At 44.5% G+C, this 24,560-nt stretch overlaps 1 protein-coding gene across 1 annotated transcript in view; it reads right to left on the reverse strand.

Annotated features, from left to right (window-relative positions):
- Positions 1-24,560, reverse strand: part of LOC124616457 (thrombospondin type-1 domain-containing protein 4-like) — a 132,724-nt gene that overhangs the window by 38,903 nt on the left and 69,261 nt on the right. Inside the window, exon 4 of the mRNA XM_047144766.1 lies at positions 234-327. Within this exon, the coding sequence (XP_047000722.1) occupies positions 234-327 (94 nt within the window). The remainder of the gene's footprint in view (positions 1-233; positions 328-24,560) is intronic.

A 24,560-nucleotide genomic window follows, 5' to 3' on the forward strand; every position in this document is an offset into this window, starting at 1 on the left:
CCCTTCAACCGCATTCCAATCGTCTCTGTCATCATTTGGCTTCATCTCTGCTTTCTGTCCAAGATGAGGCGCGATTCTGTTTCCCTTCCATCCATCGACCATTTGGTAGCCACTTTTAGCCGGCATGCTTGTAGAACAAAACAGAACGCGTTACAGGTGCGACGTGCACCGTATTGAGAAATACTTCGCACCCAAGAAAGGTCGCGATGTGTTCGGAACGTGCGCCAGCTCACCTGGTCGTTGCACACGTGGACGCGCTTGTAGACGCCCACGCAGTGGCTGCGAGGCGGCGGCTCCGTCAACCGGCGACGGCGACGGGTCTCCATACTGCAACAAGAAACGCACACATACGTCTCTGTAGAGTGACTGATACACTGCTTACCAATGCAGCAAACACAATTAAGCCAGTGATTGCCAGAAGCAAATACACTACTGACCATTAAAATTGCTACGCCAAGAAGAAATGCAGATGATATACGGGTATTCACAGGACAATTATGTATTACTAGAACTGACATGTGATTACATTTTCACGCACTTTGGGTGCATAGATCCTGAAGAAACAGTACCCAGAACAACCACCTCTGTCCTTAATAACGGCCTTGATACGCCTGGGCATTGAGTCAAACAGAGCTTGGATGGCTTGTACAGGTACAGCTGCCCATGCAGCTTCAACACTATACCACAGTTCATCAAGAGTAGTGACTGGCGTATTGTGACGAGCCAGTTGCTCGGCCACCATTGACCAGACGTATTCAATTGGTGAGAGATCTAGAGAACATGCTGGCCAGGGCAGCAATCGAACAATTTCTGTATCCAGAAAGGCCCGTACAGGACCTGCAACATGCGCTCTTGCATTATCTTGATGAAATGTACGGTTTCGCAGGGATCGAATGAAGGGTAGAGCCACGGGTCGTAACACATCAGAAATGTAACGACCACCGTTCGAAGTGCCGTCAGTGCGAACGAGAGGTGACCGAGACGTGTAACCAGTGGCACCCCATACCATCACGCCGGTTGATACGCCAGTACACCGATGAAAAATACACGCTTCCAATGTGCGTTCACCGCGATGTCGCCAAACACGGATGCGAGCATCATGATGCTGTAAACAGAACCTGGATTCACCCGAAAAAATGTCGTTTTGCCATTCGTGCACCCAGGTTTGTCGTTGAGTACACCATCGCAGGTGCTCCTGTCTGTGATGCAGCGTCAAGGGTAACCGCAGTCATGGTCCCCGAGCTGATAGTCCATGCTGCTGCAAACGTCGTCGATCTGTTCGTGCAGATGGTTGTTGTCTCGCAAACGTCACCATCTGTTGACTCAGGGATCGAGACGTGGTTGCACGATCCATTAGAGTCATGCGGATAAGATGCCTGTCATCTCGACTGCTAGCGGTACGAGGCCGTTGGGATCCAGCACGGCGTTCCGTATTACCATCCAGAACCCACCGATTCCACATTATGCCGACAGTCATTGGATCTCGTCCAACGCGAGCAAAAATGTCGTTATACGATAAACCGCAATCGCGATACGCTACAATCCGACCTTTATCGAAATCGAAAATGTGATGGTACGCATTTCTCCTTCTTACACGAGGCATCACAACAACGTTTCACCAGGCAACGCCGGTTAACTGCTGTTTGTGTATGAGAAATCGCTTGGAAACTTTATTCATGCCATCACGTTGTAGGTGTCGCCACTGGGGCCAACCTTGTGTGAATGCTCTGAAAAGCTAATCATTTGCATATCACAGCATCTTCTTCCTGTCGGTCGAATTTCGCGTCTGTAGCACGTCATATTCGTGGTGCAGAATTTTAATGTCCAGTAGTGTATAATTTCGATACTCATTATGCAGTCCTGTCTACGGTCAGGTGTAGTTTTAGATTTTGTTCCAAAAAATCTATAAAACCTTGCTAGTCGACATGACATATGAAATTAAATATATCCTCATATTCAAAGTAAAATAATACGTGATTAGGAACTCCTTATACAAATGGTCAGAATGTCTCGACCAGAGCTGTGAATTTTCTTACGCGTACATTAAGCAAGGTTTTGCCTATACATAGACAGTTGAGAACGTTGTGCGAATAATTTTGCTTTGCCTGAAGAATTACATAAAGACAGCAGTGAAATTTTTTAAAGTAGCTATTTTCTCCTGACATACACGTACATACACTATGTGATCAAAAGTATCCGGACACCCCCAACAACACACTTTCTCATATTATGTGCGTTGGGCTGCCACCTACTGCCAGGAACTCCATATTATCGACCTCAGCAGCCATTAGACAGTGAGAGCAGAACGGGCCGCTCCGCGGAACACTCAGACTTCAAACGTGGTCAGGTGATTTGGCGTCACTTCTGTCATACGTCTGTACGCGAGATTTCCACACTCCTAAATATCTATAGGGCCACTCTTTCCGATATGATAGTGAAGTGGAAACGTGAAGGGACACGTACAGCAGAAAAGCGTACAGGCCGATTTTGTCTGTTGACTGACAGAGAACGCCGACAGTTGAAGAGAGTCGTAATTTGTAATAGGCACACATCTATCCAGACCATCACACAGGAATTCCAAACTGCATCAGGATCCACTGCAGGTACCATGACAGTTAGGCAGGAGGTGATAAAACTTGTATTTCGTGGCCGAGCGGCTGCTCATAAGCCACACATCACGTCGGTAAATGCCAAACGACGCCACACTTGGGTAACGAGCATTAACATTAGACGATTGAACAGTAAAAAAACGTTGTGTGGATCGACGAAACACGGTACACAATGTGGTGATCAGATGGCAGGGTGTGGGTAAGGCGAATGCCCAGTGAACGTCATCTGCCAACAGTAATATTCGGAGGCGGTGGTGGTATGATTTGGTCGTGTTTTTCACGGAGGTGGCTTGCACCCCTTGTTGTTTTGCGTGACACTATCACAGTACAGGCCTACATTGATGTTTCAAGCACCTTCTTGCTTCCAACTGTTGAAGAGAAATTCAGGGATGGCGATTGCATTTTTCAACACGATCGACCACCTGTTCATAATGCACAGCCTGTGGCGGAGTGGTTACGCGACAGTAACATCCCTGTAATGGACTGGCCTGCACAGAGTCCTGACCTGAATCCTATAGAACACCTTTGGGATGTTTTGGAACGCCGTCTTCGTGCCAGGCCTCACCGACCGACATCGGTACCTCTCCTCAGTGTAGAACTCGGTGAAGAATGGGCTGCCATTCCCCAAGAAACCTTCCAGCACCTGATTGAACGTGTGCCTGCGAGAATGGAAACTGTCATCAAGGCTAAAGGAGCGTCAATACCATACTGAATTTCAGCATTACCGATGAAGGGCGCCACGAACTTGTAATTCACTTTCAGCCAGGTGTCCGGATACTTTTGATCACATAGTGTATGTAATCTGAATCAACTTCCACCTCGAAAATTTTGATGTTACATATCACTTGGTATGAGGGCGACGACAGTTGTGATAATACATTTCAGCTGAGGAAAAGCGTAACAGCTACGTCAAAGTTATTTATTATTCACGATTAGTTTCATCAAATTCTAGAAACATCTTCAGGTGACAAACTCTTGACATAAAGAAGATACAAAAATTAGAACCATCTTACCCCAAGATGTATCGAATTGACACAATGTTGATTAGCAAGTAAGGAATACGGACCTTTCAGTGCAGAGTGTCCTTAAAATCTCCGTTAGGGTAATTAACAAGAATCCCCTATCTTCAGGCACAAAGCTGGCGTCATACAGCAGGCAACCGTAACCAATAAAATAAAAAGATGAAAATATTTCGAAGAATGGTCGGAAAAACTTTCCGGGCATTTTGGTATAAGCGACATTTGGCTTTCAGTGGCTCATTACGCAGTGATAAAATACTTACGGTTTATTCAATTTGTTACTCCAGTACTCAAGTCGTGAAAAACTTGTCAGAACCGTTCACAGTCACAGAAACGCTACGGGCCCTACAAGTCATAAGAAACGGCAAGGGCCCAGGTCTCGACAACATACACTCAGAGTTCTTAACGCACTGTGGACCAAAAACAGAAGAATGGCTGACGACATTTTACTCCAACATATTCCAGCCAAGAGTTTTGCCAAAGGAATTCAAGAGAGCAAAAATCATTGCCATCCTCAAACCAGGAAAGCCAGACGATAAACCAGAAACAAATAGACCCATCTCTCTCTTAACTGTAGCATATAAACTGCTTGAGCGCCTCCTTTACAACGGATTATATCCAATCATACTGGAATCTCTGCCTATCGACCAAGCCGGCTTCAGACCCAATCGAGACTGCGAGGATCAGGTCCTCGCATTAACAACGTTCATTGAGCGGGGCTGTGAACACCTGAAAACTGGTGCGGTTTTCGTCGATTTGACAGCAGCCTATGATACTGTCTGGAGAGAGGGTCTAACATATAAAACGATAACATGTAAAACGATAACATGTAAAACGATAACGTCTCTTTTAGAGAACATGTTGTCAAATAGAGTCTTGCGTATCTCAATGAGTGGCTCTTTCAGCAAATCAAAACTCGTGAGTAATGGTCTCCTCCAAGGGACAGTGTTTGTGCCTCTGCTGTTCAATCTCTATGTAGCCAACCAACTAATTGCCGCATCCAGAAAATCTATTTACGCAGATGACATCACTCTTGCATGTCACCGTACTAATATGGCTTATTTTGAACAGACTCTCACCCAAGATCTGCAATTGATGGCTGAATGCTTCACGAAATGGCGACTAATCCTAAGCGCACTTGAACAGAGACCTCATGCTTCCACCTAAAAAATAGGCTGGCTGAAACACCTCTACAGATATCTCTGAATGGTACGGCGCTTCCTTACAATTCCCATCTAAAGTATCCGGCAATAACATTGGATCGCACTCTCTCTTATAAAGAACAACTATCAAGCATGGCCGCAAAACGGAAAACCCAAAACAACATCCTCTACAAATTAGCGGGAACGACCTGGGCAGCTGGTGCAGAGACACTCCGTACCACCGCTCTAAGCCTGGTCCACTGAACAGTTGAACACTGCGCATCGGTGTGGGAAAAGTAAATGCGGTGCTAAATGGGACGATGCGAATAATTGCTGGAACCATTAAAGCCACTCCACTCTACTGACTACCAGTCCTCAGTAACATCGAATCGCCTTATGTACGACGATGCAACATACTCATAAGAGAGTTTAAAAAAGATCTCCAGTAATACAGCCCTGCCAATCCACCAGGATCTTACTGTATTTAGGAGACTCAAATCGAGAAATCTCAAAATGATGACTGCACAGCAACTTCTGGGCCAAAACTACAATGGCGTTGAAATCTGGCCAACGGAGTGGTGAAACAGAGCCAATCCAAGATGACATACTTTAGTTGAGACTCTCAACCATCCAGCGGGCTTTCACCTCTCAAGGAAAACTTAAACTAACTTATGCTAAGAACAACACACACCCATGCCCGACGGAGAACTCGAGAGTGGCGAAAGTTTGATACTACAGCCCTATGTCTAGAACTCCGCCATAGCTGGTCCCAAACCCGATTGAGAAGGGAGGAGGAGTAACACCTCGTTAAAAAAAACCTTGGTTTACATGGCCGCCGGCCGCCGGTGGCCGAGCGGTTCTAGTTGCTTCAGTCTGGAACCGCGCGACCGCTACGGTCGCAGGTTCGAATCCTGCCTCGGGCATGGATGTCCTTAGGTTAGTTAGGTTTAAGTAGTTCTAAGTTCTAAGGGACTGATGACCTCAGATGTTAAGTCCCATAGTGCTCAGAGCCATCTGAGCCATTTTTTTTTTTGCCTGGCCCGGGTGATAGTACCTCGTGAGGACCCCTTGCCAGGGATACGGTGAAGACCTCAACGGCAGCGAAGGCGGAGAAGATGGACTTCGGTACGGCGGAGCTGGCGGAAGAGGCACCTTTTCTCTTTGTGTACAAAAAGAGTACAAGTAGCAACTGAACCCCAGAGGGGACCGAGGGAGGTGGCGCAGTGGTTAGACACTGGACTCGCATTCGGGAGGACGATGGTTCAATCCCGGGTCCGGCCATCCTGATTTAGGTTTTCCGTGATTTCCCTAAATCACTCCAGGCAAATGCCGGGATGGTTCCTCTGAAAGGGCACGGCCGACTTCCTTCCCTAATCCGATGAGACCGATGACCACGCTGTCTGGTCTCCTTCCCCAAACAACCAACCAACCCAGAGGGGCTGCTACAGACAGCATCTGACTCATGGTGAGCGGCTCACTTTAGGCTGGGCTTCCTACTGCCTATGTGGAAAGTAACGGGAAACTAGGGAAAATACCACATTACATTCCCAAGCAGTACATGGTATGTCTCCCCATGTGAAAGATTTCGAAGTTAAAATTTCCCCTCATTCGGATCTCCAGGAGGGGAACACATTGAGAATGTTTGAAAGAGAGAAAGGGACAGTGAAGGGAGGAAAGATATGGATTTGAATATGGAATATGAGGACACTATTGCAAACAGGAAAGCTAAAGAATGCAAAATAGGAGATGAAAAGGAAGAGATTAGACGCCTTCGGTTTGTGTGAAATGAGATGGGGAGAAAATGGGGAAATAGAAAGTGGAGATAATAAACTATTTTATTAAGGGAAAAGGGGTACCCGTGGTCTAGGGCCCCCACACAACGGCGGTGCCCTTTGACAAGGTGCCCGTTCTCAAGTGTTTAGGAGTGCAATTCTATAGCAATATCCACCGCACGGCGGCGGCTACGTACCGCCGGCTCCTACACCAGACACGTGCTCTGCTGCAGGACAACAAACTGCGTCGCTTGGATATGCTCCTCAGAACACATTATGTCAACACCTATCTTGTCTCAAAACTGAACTATTTTGCGCATTTCCTTCCCTTGACAGCTACGATGGCCGACAGATTTCAAGCAGCATACGGACATTTCGTAAGCACCGGTCTGGTTTTTAAAGTCCGATACGCCATCCTGACACTGCCGCAGCAGGCGGGCGGTATCGGTTTAATTCACGTATATAACCGTGCGCGATCACTTTGTCTCAACGCTAAGTGTCGCACGTGGACCTCCGCCCACGCCACTGTGACGGGCACCCTGATAGCGGAAGTGGCACCACACTCTCTGCATCCCCCGGTTTCTGTAGGACACATTTCACCGGCACTCACCCACATCAGAGAGTTCTTTATTGGCTTCAGCTAGTTACGGTCAGAACTTCCGACGACACGGAAGCCCAGGACAAAAGACTATTATCGCCTCTATCAACAGCGGCAACCTGTAAATACGGTCACCCACAGACATCCTGAAGTTGCCTGGAACGCGGTGTGGCGAGCGGTACACACGCCTTTTCTACCTACGACGGTGCGATCATTGTGGTACGTGGTTGTGAATGGGAAGTTCGCTACTCGTCAGAGGTTACATTCCATACATCTGACGGACGACCCCTTGTGTCCGACATGATCAGTCGCTGACTCGGATGCACACCGTCTGACGTGTACCGCGACCAGCGAGTGCTGGCTACTGACGCAGCGCATGCTGGCATTACTCTTGCGGCGATTGCCGGAGTCTATCTCCCCTGATGACGTATTGCGCCCCGACGTCGTATACTTTCCATCAACCAGAACGAACGCCGTTAACTGGCTAAAAGGCATGGCCGTTTACTACATATTTTGCGATGCTCCCTAAGGCATACTCGACTTTTGGTCCCTATTGATGACGACACATGCAGCTTTCAGGCGCCACCCGAAGTACAGAACTCGTTTCGCAAATTATTTAGGTTCATTATTTGCGGATCCTCCTGCTCACTGGGGCGTTCCGGGTATGAGACACTGAAAACGAAGAAGAATCCTGGAGCGTATTGATCCTCTACGGACGGAATAGGGGGGAACCCCTCCCAACAGACGAGAAGACGACTCGGACGCTCGGCTACGGCAGTTGTAGGATCTTTCTTTGTAATGAATCAAAAATAAAACCATAATAAAAAAATGTTATAAACATTAAAGAAATAAATAAATGAAACAACATCGACAAACCCACTACATCCTCTTCCTGATCCTTCGATCCTCGAACTCGAACACGTTGCTTGGGCGAGGCGGCGGAGGGGCCAGGCTTCGAGTGTCGACCCCTGCCCTACCCGTCGTCCTGCTCCTGCAGCGGTTCATTAGTTTAAAAAAAAAAAAGAAAAAAAAGGGGGTAGCGACTTTGATTCATAATCAAAACGTCTTCGGTCCCGGGTTTGATCCCCGCCACTGCCTAAATTTTGATAAATAATCAGCATTGGCGGCCGAAGACTTCCGGCATAAGAAGTCAGCCTCATTCTGCCAACGGCCTTGTCAGAAAGGGCGGAGGAGCGGATAGAGATTCAGGGCACTCTCTTGTCCTAGAGGTGGGAAATTGCCCCCAAAGGCGGAAGAATCAGCAATGATCAACGACATGAGGATGCAGAAGACAATGGAAACCACTGCATTAAAGACACGTAACGTGTATCCACAGGACTTGTGGCCTGTATTTGAAGAAGTGTCATGATGATCTCTCCATTGGCAAAAGATTCCGGGAAAGTCCCCCATTCGGATCTCCGGGAGGGGACTGCCAAGGGGGAGATTACCATGAGAAGAAGATTGAATAATCAACGAGAGGATAACGTTCTACGAGTCGGGGCGTGGAATGTCAGAAGCTTGAACGTGATAGGGAAATTAGAAAATCTGAAAATGGGACTGCAAAGGCTCAATCTAGATATAGTAGGGGTCAGTGAAGTGAAGTGGAAGGAAGACAAGGATTTCTGGTCAGATGAGTATCGGGTAATATCAACAGCAGCAGAAAATGGTATCACAGGTGTAGGATTCGTTATGAATAGGAAGGTAGGGCAGAGGATGTGTTACTGTGAACAGTTCAGTGACCGGGTTGTTCAAATCAGAATCGACAGCAGACCAACACCGACAACGATAGTTCAGGTATACATGCCGACGTCGCAAGCTGAAGATGAACAAATAGAGAAAGTGTATGAGGATATTGAAAGGGTAATGCAGTATGTAAAGGGGGACGAAAATCTAATAGTCATGGGCGACTGGAATGCAGTTGTAGGGGAAGGAGTAGAAGAAAAGGTTACAGGAGAATATGGGCTTGGGACAAGGAATGAAAGAGGAGAAAGACTGAGTTCTGTAACAAGTTTCAGCTAGTAACAGCGAATACCCTGTTCAAGAATCACAAGAGGAGGAGGTATACTTGGAAAAGGCCGGGAGATACGGGAAGATTTCAATTAGATTACATCATGGTCAGACAGAGATTCCGAAATCAGATACTGGATTGTAAGGTGTACCCAGGAGCAGATATCGACTCAGATCACAATATAGTAGTGATGAATAGTAGGCTGAAGTTCAAGACATTAGTCAGGAAGAATCAATACGCAAAGAAGTGGGATACGGAAGTACAAAGGAATGACGAGATACCTGTGAAGTTCTCTAACGCTATAGATACAGCAATAAGGAATAGCGCAGTAGGCAGTACAGTTGAAGAGGAATGGACATCTCAAAAAAGGGCCATCACAGAAGTTGGGGAGGAAAATATTGGTACAAAGAAGGTAGCTGCGAAGAAACCATGGGTAACAGAAGAAATACTTCAGTTGATTGATGAAAGGAGGAAGTACAAACAAGTTCCGGGGAAATCAGGAATACAGAAATACAAGTCGCTGAGGAATGAAATAAATAGGAAGTGCGGGGGAGCTAAGACGAAATGGCTGCAGGAAAAATGTGAAGACATCGAAAAAGATATGATTGTCGGAAGGACAGACTCAGCATACAGGTAAGTCAAAACAACCTTTGGTGACATTAAAAGCAACGGTGGTAACATTAAGAGAATTTCTAATCAGAATTTCTAAAATCGTTGGGGGAAGTGGCAACAAAACGACTATTCACGTTTGTGTGTAGAATATATGGGTCTGGCGATATACCAACCGACTATCGGAAAAGCATCATCCACATAATTCCGAAGACGGCAAGAGCTGACAAGTGCTTAACAGCTCATGCATCGAAGCTGCTTACAAGAATAATATACAGAAAAATGGAAAAGAAAATTGAGAATGCGCTAGGTGACGATCAGTTTGGCTTTAGGAAAAGTAAAGGGACGAGAGAGGCAATTCTGACGTTACGGCTAATAATGGAAGCAAGGCTAAAGAAAAATCAAGAGACTTTCATAGGATTTGTCGACCTGGATAAAGCGTTCGACAGTATAAAATGGTGCAAGCTGTTCGAGATTCTGAAAAAAAGTAGGGTTAAGCTATAGGGAGAGACGGGTCATATACAATATGTACAACAACCAAGAGGGAATAATAAGAGTGGACGATCAAGAACGAAGTGCTCGTATTAAGAAGGGTGTAAGACAAGGCTGTAGCCTTTCGCCCCTAATCTGTACGTCGAGGAAGCAATGATGGAAATAAAAGAAAGGTTCAGGAGTGGAATTAAAATACAAGGTGAAAGGATATCAATGATACGATTCGCTGATGACATTGCTATCCTGAGTGAAACTGAAGAAGGATTAAATGATCTACTGAACGGAATGAACAGTCTAATGAGTACACAGTATGGTTTCAGAGTAAATCGGAGAAAGACAAAGGTAATGAGAAGTAGTAGAAATGAGAACAGCGAGAAACTTAACATCAGGATTGATGGTCACGAAGTCAATGAAGTTAAGGAATTCTGCTACCTAGGCAGTAAAATAACCAATGACGGACGGAGCAAGGAGGACATCAAAAGCAGACTCGCTATGGCAAAAAAGCCATTTCTTGCCACGAGAAGTCTACTAATATCAAATATCGGTCTTAATTTGAGGAAGAAATTTCTGAGGATGTACGTCTGGAGTACAGCATTGTATGGTAGTGAAACATGGACTGTGGGAAAACCGGAACAGAAGAGAATCGAAGCATTTGAGATGTGGTGCTGCAGACGAATGTTGAAAATTAGGTGGACTGATAAGGTAAGGAATGAGGAGGTTCTACGCAGAATCGGAGAGGAAAGGAATATGTGGAAATCACTGACAAGGAGAAGGGACAGGATGATAGGACATCTGCTAAGACATGAGGGAATGACTTCCATGGTACTAGAGGGAGCTGTAGAGGGCAAAAACTGTAGAGGAAGACAGAGATTGGAATACGTCAAGCAAATAATTGAGGACGTAGGTTGCAAGTGCTACTCTGAGATGAAGAGGTTAGCACAGGAAAGGAATTCGTGGCGGGCCGCATCAAACCAGTCAGTAGACTGATGACCAAAAAAAATTAAGGGGAAATCAAGAGTGGTGAAAACGGAGTAGGAATTTGATAGGGCAAAAGTTGAAAAATAAGGTAATGAAGGTACCATATATTGATGGAAGACTGATGATGATACGACTGAAGGGTAGTTCAAAATGAAATGAAATGGCTCTGAGCACTATGGGACTTAACATCTGAGGTCATCAGTCCCCTAGAACTTAGAACTAGTTAAACCTAACTAACCTAAGGACATCACACTCATCCATGCCCGAGGCAGGATTCGAACCTGCGACCGTAGCGGTCGCGCGGTTCCAGACTGAAGCGCCTAGAACCGCTTGGCCACAACGGCCGGCGTAGTTCATAAGATATGGTATTAAAACAGGTATATATGCCACCCAGCCAGCATAGAGATCAGTAAGTTGGAGAATATTATGAGAAAATACAAGAACTCATCGAGAAAGAAAATAGAAATGTCTGCGTTATCATCATGGGGGACTGGAATGCAGTGGTGGGTGAAGGAAGAAATGAAGATACAGTCGATAAATTTGGATTAGGAATAGGAAATGAGAGAGGTGAACGACTAATTAGTTTCTGTAGAGGAAATTTATTAGCAGTGGGTAAGACATTATTTGAACACCACAGAAGGAGATGTTAGACATGGATATCAAATTTGAATAGGGAAAGATATCAGTTGGACTACATTCTGATATAAAAAAGGTTTAGGAACTGTTTGAAGAATGCTAAAGCTTATCCAGGAGCGGATATAGATCAGACCACAACCTAGTGATGGGAGAAATACAAGTGAAGTTGAAAAAAGTCTGGAGAGGTTCAGCAAAAGAAAGAATAAACATGGAAAGACTCAAAGAGGTAGGAAAGGCATCAGATTTGGAGAAAAGATTTATGGAAAAATGGCAAAGAGGTAGTGTTGATGAAAGTGTTAATGACAAATGGATAAAAATGAGGGCGAAACTTGGATACTACAGCCCTATGTCTAGAAGCTGTATCGTCTGGAACGTGCAAGCGAGCGCCGCCCCCGCATTCTTGGCCCGTCGCTGCACGCGCTGACTGTGCACGCCGCCGAAGACGCAGGGGCCACGTAATGCCCTCGGGAGGCGCCAGTATTTCACGGAGCTGCGCCACTAATAAGTGCAACCCGTCAGCGGCGGCGACGTCGTCCTCGCTTTGGCGCCAGTCGGGCGGTGATTTATCGGCGGCATATCTGGGCTAATGGGGGCCGCCCGTAACTCTGTGAGCGGCCGAAGGCGGCGGCGCAGGCGCAGTTGCCACCACGCGTGGCGATTGCCCATTGTTCGCGAGGTGCGCGTGAGCGCGGGACGCCGTGGCTGTGCCGAGCCGAGGGGACAGGTCGGCGACCCCGGCGTCACGCACGCCTCGTTAGCGCTGGCGCCAGTGCGGCCGCTTCCTTCCGCACCGCGGAGACCACGCCGCGTTCTTGCCGCGTGCGGCCGACGCCGTAAGTCACGGGCAGCGTCCCGCGGGGACGGGCCCTGAGCACAGCTCGTATTCTGTACCCATCCGTCACCGCGTCTGGCTGTCTCTAGAGTTCGCCGCTAGATACTGTCTCGCGCTGCTGCTCATCAAAAACACTGGTGTAACGTCTCTGTTACAAAACTGTGGCAAAGTGCATCAGTAGCGATCAACTGTCCTATCCGAATTTTAATTTCGCAAGTAATTTTATAAAATCACAACTCACAAAAAGCTCGGAGGCCCGGCCTATGCTTAGAAATAGAGAGACAGTGATGACAGTTTCTGGAGAGACACCAAGGAAAACAGTTCTGCGATAAGCCAAGTCCGTATATTCATCGACATCTTATGGACGTGGTCAGCAGTGGCGGTGCTCAAGTGGCCAACAAGCTGTTGCAGCGGGTGCTGTTTTCTCTGGACGCACACACGACAATGCAGGAAGGCGAGGAATGGCTTCAGGAGATTTCGAGGACCGCAGTCAGAGTGCTTTCGAGTTAATATTGGTATTGGGTGCTCGGGTGCTCTAGTGTTCAAGTTCAGTTACAGTGTTGTTCGTAAAAATGCATTACGTGACGTCAATTATCTCTCACATTGTTCAGAAGTTGTGTGTTGAGCGTAGCTTATTGTAGATATTGCACATGGAAAAGTGCTAAGTCAATATTGTGCATTGCATTAGAGGCATGCTAAAGCAAATATTATATCATAAACCTAGATGCTGCATATTAGTACTTGCAGTGTGCGCGGATGTGCAAAGATTATAATGCAATTTAAATCTTGTTACAACTATGGATCTGCTCCATACTCAGTGCAATTTATTTTGATTCAGCATGGGTCTTGTAATTGAATCTGCAGTTCATTAATATGTATTGCGATTGTTATATTCTCTTATTTGAATGAATTCTTTTGATATGCAGTGGTGTAATAATCACTTACCAGTACGTTTGGGTAGTTGAGTAGTATATTGTTAGATGGTGTCCTGATAATTAACGGTTCAAATGGCTCTGAGCACTATGCGACTTAACTTCTGAGGTCATCAGTCGCCTAGAACTTAGAACTAATTAAACCTAACTAACCTAAGGACATCACACACACCCATGACCGAGGCAGGATTCGAACCTGCGACCGTAGCGGTCGCTCGGCTCCAGACTGTAGCGCCCAGAACTGCACGGCCACTCCTGCCGGCCTGGAAACTTCATCCAACGACGCTACAGAGTTTCAAAGTTATAATCTCCGACGTCTGTAAATGTATTTATGCACACGGTTGTTACGTGATGATGTTACAAATTTCCTAGGATTATGGAGAAGGACAAATGTATCAATCTGAGGTAGGAGTACCTAAATCGGAAACTAACGAGTCGAAATTTATAAGCGAAATCCGTTCTGAAACTTTTGACAGTTTAATACTAGTACTATTGTTGCTAAAATTGTAGATTAGGCAACTTTCAGAGATGGTGGTATGGACTAAAACAAGAGAAAAAGTCTAGTAAATATGGGATCTAAAATGCAAAGAATTTTTTGTTTATAATAGTGTTCTCTATCTAAATCCAGAATTTAGGCGGTATTTCTCACGATACCCGTACAAAACAAACCATCTGTTATCGGTGCCTCACACCAAGTCACGTCATCTTCCCACTGCTGCATTTTCAGGCCCTCTAAGGAGAGCTTCTTGTGCCTGAACATGGTGGCTGTCAAGCCAAAAACATTTCAGAAACCTATATTCAAATGCATTTTGAAAGATATGTCTTGTAGAAGTAAGTAATTACCGTTTCAGTATGACAACTGGCTAATATCACTGATCAGCAATACGTGCAAAAGTAACGCCTCATCAGTCAGCAGAAATCAAAAACCAGCCTCGCAGCCAGATTATAACGTATTTTTAATTGCAGATCAGCACACACGAACGTTCCTACCGCCCACTGCAATGGAAAATCAAGAAAAAAATCTGGATTTAATCCGAAAAGACCGAAAGACCGTCGGTTGATTGCTTGTAGGGTTGCTGATATTGTGAACTGACAAAGAAACATTCAGATTCTACATGGACATTATCACATAACGGAAATAACTTCAAAAATGCTGTCCATCAGACAACAATCAAGAGACAAATAACCGTGAGTCTTAGTGTAACACCTCACCCGTCACTTATCTGGTTTTGGCGTGTGTTCAACCCAGCTAATTGACTAAGAGATCAACAGAGACTGCAACACTGCCGCAATATCGGATAATGCAAAGAAAGTAATAAGGCCCTGTGACTCCTGATTGAACTGCGGTGGCAGTGTTGACATTAATTGATTCAAAATTGATCACTTTTAATTAAAAAGGGGTGCACATTGATGTTATATGCAGCTATTGAACACCAGATGCTAATTTAGAACATAAAATTAATTAAGAAAGTGACCTGGGATTTCAACTACTTGATTGCAAACAGATGCAGTCGATTATCACAAATTTATTTTAACTCACGACCTTCAGTCATCACATTACAAGACTCTCCTACCAGGCAGTGGTAATAAATTGCATTTGCATGGAATAAAGCTCGATAACTCAAAAGTAATTCCTATCTACTGACCCAAGCATAATGCGAAGTGTGAGAAGAATTCTACAGTACACGGCCCATGAAACCCTCATGGAAACCTTGCCGACGTGATCCAACAAATTAAACAGTGGCCGGAGTGGGCGCAATATCACCGAATACAGCGTGGCAGAGCGGCGTCATTGTGTGGACGTTGGCCAACCTCGTGGTGCTGCAAGGCTGCACTCGTCTATTCACTCCTAGCTATCTTGCTCAATACATAGCAGAACCAAAACTTTCTATCTCCAAGCTCAATCGCTCCATTTGCTAAGTTGTAAACTGCAGAGATGCTCACTCTTTCTCAGGCAAGTTGAGTAAAGAACGCCACATCTGTACTCTAGGCAAGCTGGGAACAGAAGACCTCTACTGAGACTTCTGCTAGTCCGTTCTTCACCTCAGTTTCCCCTCCAGAAAAATCACTTACGCCAACTGCAGCGCAAGTCGTGTTAATTATGCGTCGCTTCCCAGTGCCGACCTATGCCTGCTCTGGGAAGTGAACAAATTCCCATAAAATTTCCCTTCCTCTCAACTTCTTCTATTTAGCTCCGCCCAGGCCACCCATGAAGGTTAGCGTCTGCACAAACACCAAGTTTTCCGGAATTCTGACTCCCAGGAGAGTACTTCAAATTCCTTGGTTCTACATTCCCATCGTAGGCCGGCGTATTTCATGCTGTCGCTCTTCACCTGATTTACTTCAGGGTCTGTGGACCGTGAATTCAGCGTGAAGTTTCTATAGTCACGAACACACATATTTTGACCTCTGTTGACCGCTCCACCATAGCTTTGCACGCCTTTGTCGCATGTTTCACAGAAAACGGCACAACAGACATTTATCAACAGGCATACAAGTTCTCTGTCTGTTTCCCGGTACACCAGCATGCAGTCGGGGCCAACCACCCACTCACTGTCACTCATCTTAAGGCGGCTGGAGGCTGCACCGCGTTACCGCTTTCTCAGAGCTTGAGCCACCCTAAGCTGCCTATTGTCACTTCCCTTCACCATTCCCCAGCTGGCCACAGTCAGCTCTAAATGCTTCCCTGGGGTAAACTAGCATCCAGTAAATCGACTCGTTTCCACAAAGTTTTCATGTGTGTGAATTACTTTAAAAACATCACCTGACATTAATTATTCCAATACGTCCATACTATACCCTCTACAAGATGCATTCTGCCTTGTCAGTAATTTTTTGTTCAGCCCTACTGTTCGCTCAAAGTGAGTGAGGCGATCTTTAACGACTTCATGTAAGGGGCATAGTTCTTTCCATCTTACATTAGTCCCTCTTATCAACTCTCAGCTTCCCAAAAGCTCTACATGGAGAGAACGACTAAATACTGTTGGCAGTATGACAGACGAAAAATTTGTTTAGTTCACTAAGAAATAGGAACGTCGCAGAAACTTCCCACTCTTGACACACAAAATGTTTTTAATAAACGTGAGGTTGGTATCAGCCTGCAGACGTGTATTCTCGATTGCTCGGCTTCTTAGTGCTAAGCAAGGTGGTGGTAGCGACATAATCGATTAGATGCAGCAAATTTTTGGAACGAAAGCGACTGAATTTCTCACAATGGGACGTCTTGTACTCTGACATTTGTGCAGAAGAGCTCACTTATTCTCTGGGTACGGAAACGGTGGCACTGCGTCCTCTGACCTCAGCAAGGACAGACACTGGATATGCCCTCAAAAGCACAGAGGAGGCCGCAGCCCCACTGTCGCCAAAGTCATCTTCTTGAAGCATATTCATGGAGTCCGTCGCTTTTCATTCCTCAACTTCAACTCTCTCAAATCTCGTTCCTTTCAGTGCAGATTTCACTTTCGGGAACAGAAAACAGTAGCAGTGAAGAAGATCTGTTGCCTAGGGTAGATTTTCCAATTCAGTGAGCTCAAGCTAAACCAAAAACAGCGTGACATCCTTTGCATTATGGGCTGGCGTGTTCTCCTAATGCAGAATCCATGACTTGTTTTTCCACAACTCAAGGTCGCTTTCTTCTCACTCGTTCAAGGAGCACAGATTGGACTTCAAGATAATATTTCTAATATTCGTTATTTATTGTTAACTTTTCAGGCACCCATTTTACGTATACAGTACCATGGACGTTGAAAAAGACAGTTACGGTTGTTTGAATTTTGATTGTGACATTCGAGGCTTCTTCAATTTCGGTGAATTGGAGCTTTTTCATTGCACTGATTGGTGGCCCTTAGTTACCGGTTCACAAGCAAAAAAACCACGATTTATCACTTTACTACTTTCTCAAAATATTCTAGATCCTTTCTGCTGGTTTTCTGAGTGTCATCACGAAAGTTCAAGTTTACGTAGTCACTTCTTAAGGCGCTTATTGGTTCCACTTTCCGTGCTTATTTGCATGAATATGTCACTAATTTGAAGTTTCCTAATGAGTATGGAACTTTTCGATCTTACACGCTGTAGTCAATCACCTCAGTAGAATCCCCATCTTTGCAGTAAAGATTTCACATACATTTTTTCCGGAATCACGGAATCCGGAATCTCGGATAGATCTTCTTTTATGGTTGAAATTTCGTTGCATGTCCTTTGTCGCCTCGTCGCTGAGAGTCCTACTAGGCAAATTTAATAGAAACTATGGTAATTTTACTGGACAATTCAGATTAACTTTACCCTAAGTAATGATGATGATAACAATAGTAGGAAAGATGATAATTACTAGCTCTGTTCCACGACCAGGGAATATAAAATAGAAGTGTACGAATTTTGCGTACAGTGTTATGTTTGTTACCAAACGAATGGATAAGCTCTATCTCGTTGTCTGTTATACCTGACAAGAAGCACATCTTTGTCCAAACTGGAGAATCTTGTAACCCTTTGAAAGACATTTGAGTACATCTTCCATTAGAGTGTATTCTATCAACTAGATATAATATTAAATCCCATCTTTATCATATTTTATTCAGACCAATGTCTAAACGAAGTGATATGTGGGGGCATCTGTTTTATTTAATCCTAACTTCCTCTTTATTATTAACAGGTTCTATTTCACGAACACTCCTTGTCTTGCATGCAATCCATAATGTTAGTTTAACTGTGGGCTAGGCGAATTTTCTGCTCTCTCTGATGTTAGGAACGGAGAGTTGAACTGTTGTAATGCACAGGAAAATAGCAGGGGAGAGGGGTGGGGGTGGGGGGCGAATCGAAGAACAAGGAGAGAAATGATTGCAGAAGAACCCAGCCCTCTCTGTCTTGTCGTACTTGACTTGGAGAGTGTAGGTGGAACGATCTTCCCCGCCGAATTCGTGGGCGAGTATTTCCATTGGTAGCTGGAAGTTCGCCGTAGAAGCTTCGAGATCTTTCTACAAAATGTGTCAAAAGGGACGAGCAAGGGATCCGTAGGACGCGCTTTTCGACACGAGCCACCTGGTTCCTTTTGTTTCGCCAGGAAGCTATGCCGAGATTGACCGGGATGGGTGCCAAGAAGCGATCCTCTCGGGAATGTTGAGGAGCGAACGGTGGGCAGGTGAAGGCGGGACGAGCTACAATATGGACGTGTTGCAAATGCTGTGGGCCGGTGAGGACAGGCTGTGCAGCCGTACCAGGAGGCAACGACGGTTTGACGCGATGCAAATGCTGGCTGGCGTACTGCTAGTTCGGTCACGATCACAGCTTCTTAGTAGTTCTGTGTACTAAACTCTTTCCGAATTGCTGAAATCTTTGTCACGTGTCTCGTAAGCTAAATACTTTACACCGCCCCGTTTTCAGTTCACCAATATATTGGTTTCCTTTCTTAACGTCCGCTTTTATGTCGATCTGCTCTTGTTCAATGCAAATCGTTTAAGGAATCTGTAACTTAATCAACCCCGCAAATGTCTGTGAATCAGTAGCAACAACTTACTCGCTTGTTCTTCTTTTTTTTGCCTCGGCATCGCTCATGTTGCAGCATGGTGGATCATGCACAAGCTTATAAAATACTTTCCCTTGTTCCCATGGATTCACCACCCATGCTGACCATTTTGTGTGCTAAATTATTGTCAGGTCTTCATTTGATAAGGAACAATAGCATTTAAAAACAATGCTTGTTACGTAATTCAAATTTCCTTCGTGTAAAAGTAACTTAATAAATCCAAAGGTTAGGATTAAGTCTTTCACTTTGAGCGCCCCCCCCCCCCCCCTCCCAAGTTCATTTCCAGATGCATCGGGCAATAGAGTTAGAAACACATTAGGCACTGCTAAACATTGTGTTTGTCTCGCCGGCCTGAGTGGCCGAGCGGTTATAGGCGCTACAGTCTGGAACCAGCGACCGCTACGGTCGCAGGTTCGAATCCTGCCTTGGGCATGGATGTGTGTGATATCCTTAGGTTAGTTAGGTTTAAGTAGCCATTTGAACCATTTTTGTTTGTCTCCATAATACAACACTGTGCTGCTCGTTTCCATTGCGTTAATTTCAAGAAATTGATTTACATGGTTTCAGGGTATAAATTCCTCATATTTTAACTAACCACAGTACGCCCATTGCACTTACGGGGTACACCATCATCACCGAATGTGCTCAAACGACAATAGGAATCAGTGGTTAAGGGATTACTGCCATATTTTCGCTTTTTTCAGCCAGGAATACAAATTAAGAACACTGCTTTCCCATCAGATCACTCCATGCTGCCAAACACTGAAATCACAGCCGGCACTTTACATCTTCGTTCAGTTTATTGTAAAAGTATGCATGTGTTCAGATATCGGAAAGATAAGAAATGCTTACACTTTCAGTTCCCTTACGTACCTTGTTACCCTATCCAATCAAGTAACTCTTCCCGTACCGTTATTGATTTTTGTCTCTGTGAGACACCTTACGCATTTTTCTGCCGTCCACCTAGAACGGAGTGCCCCTTTGGTACAGCTTTCTTACTGAATGTCTCGCCGGCAGCTCTTTGATCATCTGCATTCATACATGCCTTTACCGTGTCTGCTTACCGACCGGCAAGTAACGTAACATAACGTAGCGGGAGCAGGTACCTGTCGGGCAACCCGGCCATCGTTCACTTAGCCAGCGTTCCCACATGGCGCTTCTCTCAGCACATACCTCCTTCTTGTAGCTACCGATCATCGCAGTCTCCCGACATGTTCCGTCTATTCACCGCACTGAGACTTAATGGGGTATGGAGTCAGTACAAGTTTTGAGTGTCACGTTATTTTTATTGTGTGCTTCGCCTTTCCTGTAGCACTATTCAGAAATATATCGCTCCTATCCGGTTTTCATTACGTCCTCCGCATATATCTTACTCCATGCTTTCATTTGGCTTACACTACAGCTACGCTTTCACAAATGTATGCACCTTATACCGTACGTACAGTAGAGGCATTGAACATTATTACTAACTTTCAGTGTAATCTCTCGGCACAATCTTGGCAACGTTCTTGCAATCATACGTGTCTCAAAAAGTTCCGTTCCAGGGGAATTATCGTACCAACGATCGTGATGTAAATCAGGAGAGAAAGAAGACTGCCATCGGTCGTTAAGGTCATATGTCTTTTTTACAGCATTGCAGATTTAAATTTTTACTGACAGAGCAGCTATCATCAGTTCATTATAAGAAGTCACGTAGACTGAATGTAATTATAACGACACGCATTCCAATCTAATTCAGGCATGTACAGGCATTATTGGATTAAGGCTTGTACATGCCTGAGTTACACGAGAATGTGTGTCCTTATAATTACTTCTTGTTTACATGGCTATTTGTATCGTCCTGATGATAGCTGCAGTGTCAGTCGAAATCTAGATCTGCAATACAATAAGAAAGACGGATAATGTTAAGACCGATGTTGACCGTTTTTCTGTTCTGTCTCGGTGAGCATCAAGAAGGCATATGCCTGGAGAGCACCCTTTGATCAGTATTGGTTCACGTGCTTGTAATCTATTGTGTTGTTATTACGTAATTATAAGTAGCCGAAAATTTGGGTCTCTGCCGGACCAACTTGATCGGAACATTACGCAGCTTTGGTGCTTATACTCCCCACACATCCTTACATTACTGACGGTTTCTTTGTACCTCAGGACGTTTCCTATCAAACGACTCCTTATTTTGTCAAGTTCTGTCCTTAAATTTATTTTCTTCCCAATCCGATACACTACCTCCACATAACCTGTTCAGTCTACACATAAAATCTTCAGATCTTCCTGTAACACCACATTGCCAAAAACTCTGTTCTGTTTTGCTTGAACTATTTATTGTCTACTTTTCAGGCCCGTGCAGTACGACTCTTCAGGCAAACAACTTCAAAAACAACTAGCAGCGATGCACTTTTTTGTTTAACGTTTACATTTTCTCTTGTTCAGAAATGTTGCTTTTCCTGTTGCATGTTTGAATTTTATTCTCTTCTTCATCCATCTACATATATTTGGCTTCTCAACCAACAAAGCTCATCTCTAACTTTTATTATCTGATTTCCTAATCTGATACCCATGATTTAATCCGAGTACGCTCCATTACTCTTGTTTTACATTTATCAGTGTTCATCTTACCATCTCTTGCAAGACAGAATCCGTTACAATCAACTGCTCTCCCAAGCCCTTTTCCGTCTACGACAGGATCACGTCATCGACAAACTTCTAAATTTTAATTTACTCTCCGTGAACTTTAATATCCTTTACGATATTTTGTAGAGTTTTCTTCAGAGCTTGCTCAATGAAGATATAGAATAACATCGTGGGTAGCCTTCAAACTTGTCTTACACCCTTCTCAACAACTGCTTTCTTTCCAATACATTTAGCTCTTTATTAATGTAGGTATGTCCCTGTATACATTATAGACGATCTTTCGTTCCCTGAATTTTATCAGAAATTCAGAGAGTGATTGTAGTTAACAAGCTTCTTCTAAACCTACAAGAAATACGTAAGGATTTAAGTCTGTGGAAAATGTTAGTAAATAAAACTGGCCAGGTGCAAGTAGGAATCGGGACTGAGTGTTCCGTGTAAACTTATTATATATGCAGATAGCTCATCTATTTTCGGATTCGAGGATCCTGGTGATTTTTACCTGTTATCGACGTTTAAAGTGGCAAGATATAGGTTCCAGCGTTTCCAAGGCTTTCGAGAATGTTTCAATTTCTAGTTTGATAACAAATGACAATTTTGTTTTCTTGCGGCATAACTACAGTTTAACAATTTTCGGATTTTTTGTTTTGTTTTCAATGTGAAAGCTTGCCTTTTTCCAAATTTCATGATTCTACGCCAACGGGAATCATGTACAATTGAGTGAGTTTACGAGCGTCAGAACATGTGACATAAATGGCCATATCTTTTAACTGCATTGACTTAGAAGCTTAAATTTTTTTCTCCGCTAAGGGATCATATACCACATTATTTGACACAAATTTCAACTTGATAATTTTACTTGTTCCTGACAAAAATGATTTTAAAACGTCAAACAGACAGACAGAGGGACGGATAAGAAAACGGTCCTGTAAGGGTTCCGTTTTTACCCACTGACATACAAAACCCTAAAATAAGGGACAGTTTATTAATAAATCTGCTGCGACATTCAAGAACAGTCAACGAAACGCTGGTAACAGCACCAGGTGGGAAAACGTTAGCCATCGATAACAACTCGAATGGTCCAGTAGTGGGTATCAAAATATTAGCAAATTATCGAAGTACATGGATGGAATAAAAGGGAAGGGATGTGAACCATATCATCTTAATCTTTGCCTAGGTGTGGTGTGTCGTCTTCCGGAGCCTTGGCTTTGCTCTCCCGCGATTGGTCCGTTTGATTTTAAATTTCAGAGTGCGCTGCGTTCTAGGGAGAGACCTGGTGACGACGAGAGTATCGAATGCTGCTGTCAGAGTGAGACGGGGAGTTCAGTTTCCGGTTGTGTGGCAGCGCAATGTTGCGGGAAACACCATGGCACACTTTCTGTGAACGCATGTGATTGCTACGAGCGTGTGTACTCGGGACGGCGGCAGTGCCGGCCGAAGTGGCCGTGCGGTTAAAGGCGCTGCAGTCTGGAACCGCAAGACCGCTACGGTCGCAGGTTCGAATCCTGCCTCGGGCATGGATGTTTGTGATGTCCTTAGGTTAGTTAGGTTTAACTAGTTCTAAGTTCTAGGGGACTAATGACCTCAGCAGTTGAGTCCCATAGTGCTCAGAGCCATTTGAACCATTTGAACGGCGGCAGTCCTTCTGGACGGGCTGTGTGATAAGGAACCTCGGCGTGGCAACTGTTGACCCGGCGTGTCCGCGTTGCATGGCGGAACTGGGGCGATTGACATTACTCGAGTTGGTGCTGGTTGCAACCTGTCGCCGAATGCTTGTCTGCCTTCTGGAGTAACGCTGGGAATTTCTTGACTTGATGTGTCTCACTCAATTTCTGCCCGTGTCGTGGGGTGTGTTTTGCTTTATGGTCGTGTGCCGTGGTGTTTTGCAATTTTAGTAGGCTCAGGCGTGCCCGAAATCCCGATTCAATGATCTGCTGTTATATTGTCAAGTGTAACTAGAAATGAGTGTTAACTCTTTGTGCCTTAATAACTGAACCTAAAATATTATCTGTAGTTGGAATTTTATTCTGACCCAAGTACAATAACGATCTTGTATTTTACAATTTGTTGGGTGGTATTATTATTTAGTACTGGCCGTCACATTTACTAAGTCGAAGATTTACGAAGGCCAGTGGGCGTCATTAACAGTTCTTGCCTAGATAGGCGTTATATTTTAAACCATGCGTTTCAATGTTTAGTAATTTTTATTTTAAGTGTTATAGAGAGTTGCTGTCATGCCCTATGTGGACGATTCGCCACGTTGGTGAAGTTTCTAGTTGTTCTGCTAGTCTGTGCCATATTGTTAAAGCAGGCAGTCGTAGCACAGCTGATTGTAAATATTTCCTAGTGGTGAGGAGCACGGGCTGGTTTTTAAGTGCTAACTCACTAACTTCAACCATTCTCCAATATTTATTACTACTGATATTCAGGCCCTTCAGGCCTAGTGGCGACGTCACTACCCCTTTTTCGTTATTAATTTTATCTTGATAGCTTGCTTCATTAAAAAAAAGCTTTGGTATATGAATTTGTCTTTTTGTCTTTACTGCTCCTTTGGACGAAGTAAATTAACGGTTGGTTTTGCATTCTTGTAGCATTATGAAAATAGCATTTGTGGTTATATTTGATTGGCCCTTCTGGCCGAATGATTATAGTCTTTCCTTTCAGTGACTTATTGTATTGGTCAATATTTAATCAAAGGTGTTGGGTCCTTCAGACTGTGATTATCACCTTATGTTGAATCTTAAGGTTGTCATTCTGACATTACAGTTGTGAATGTTCAGCGGCCCT

The sequence above is a fragment of the Schistocerca americana genome, chromosome 5 (genome assembly GCF_021461395.2).
Source record: "Schistocerca americana isolate TAMUIC-IGC-003095 chromosome 5, iqSchAmer2.1, whole genome shotgun sequence".
Classification (NCBI taxonomy): Eukaryota; Metazoa; Arthropoda; class Insecta; order Orthoptera; family Acrididae; genus Schistocerca; species Schistocerca americana.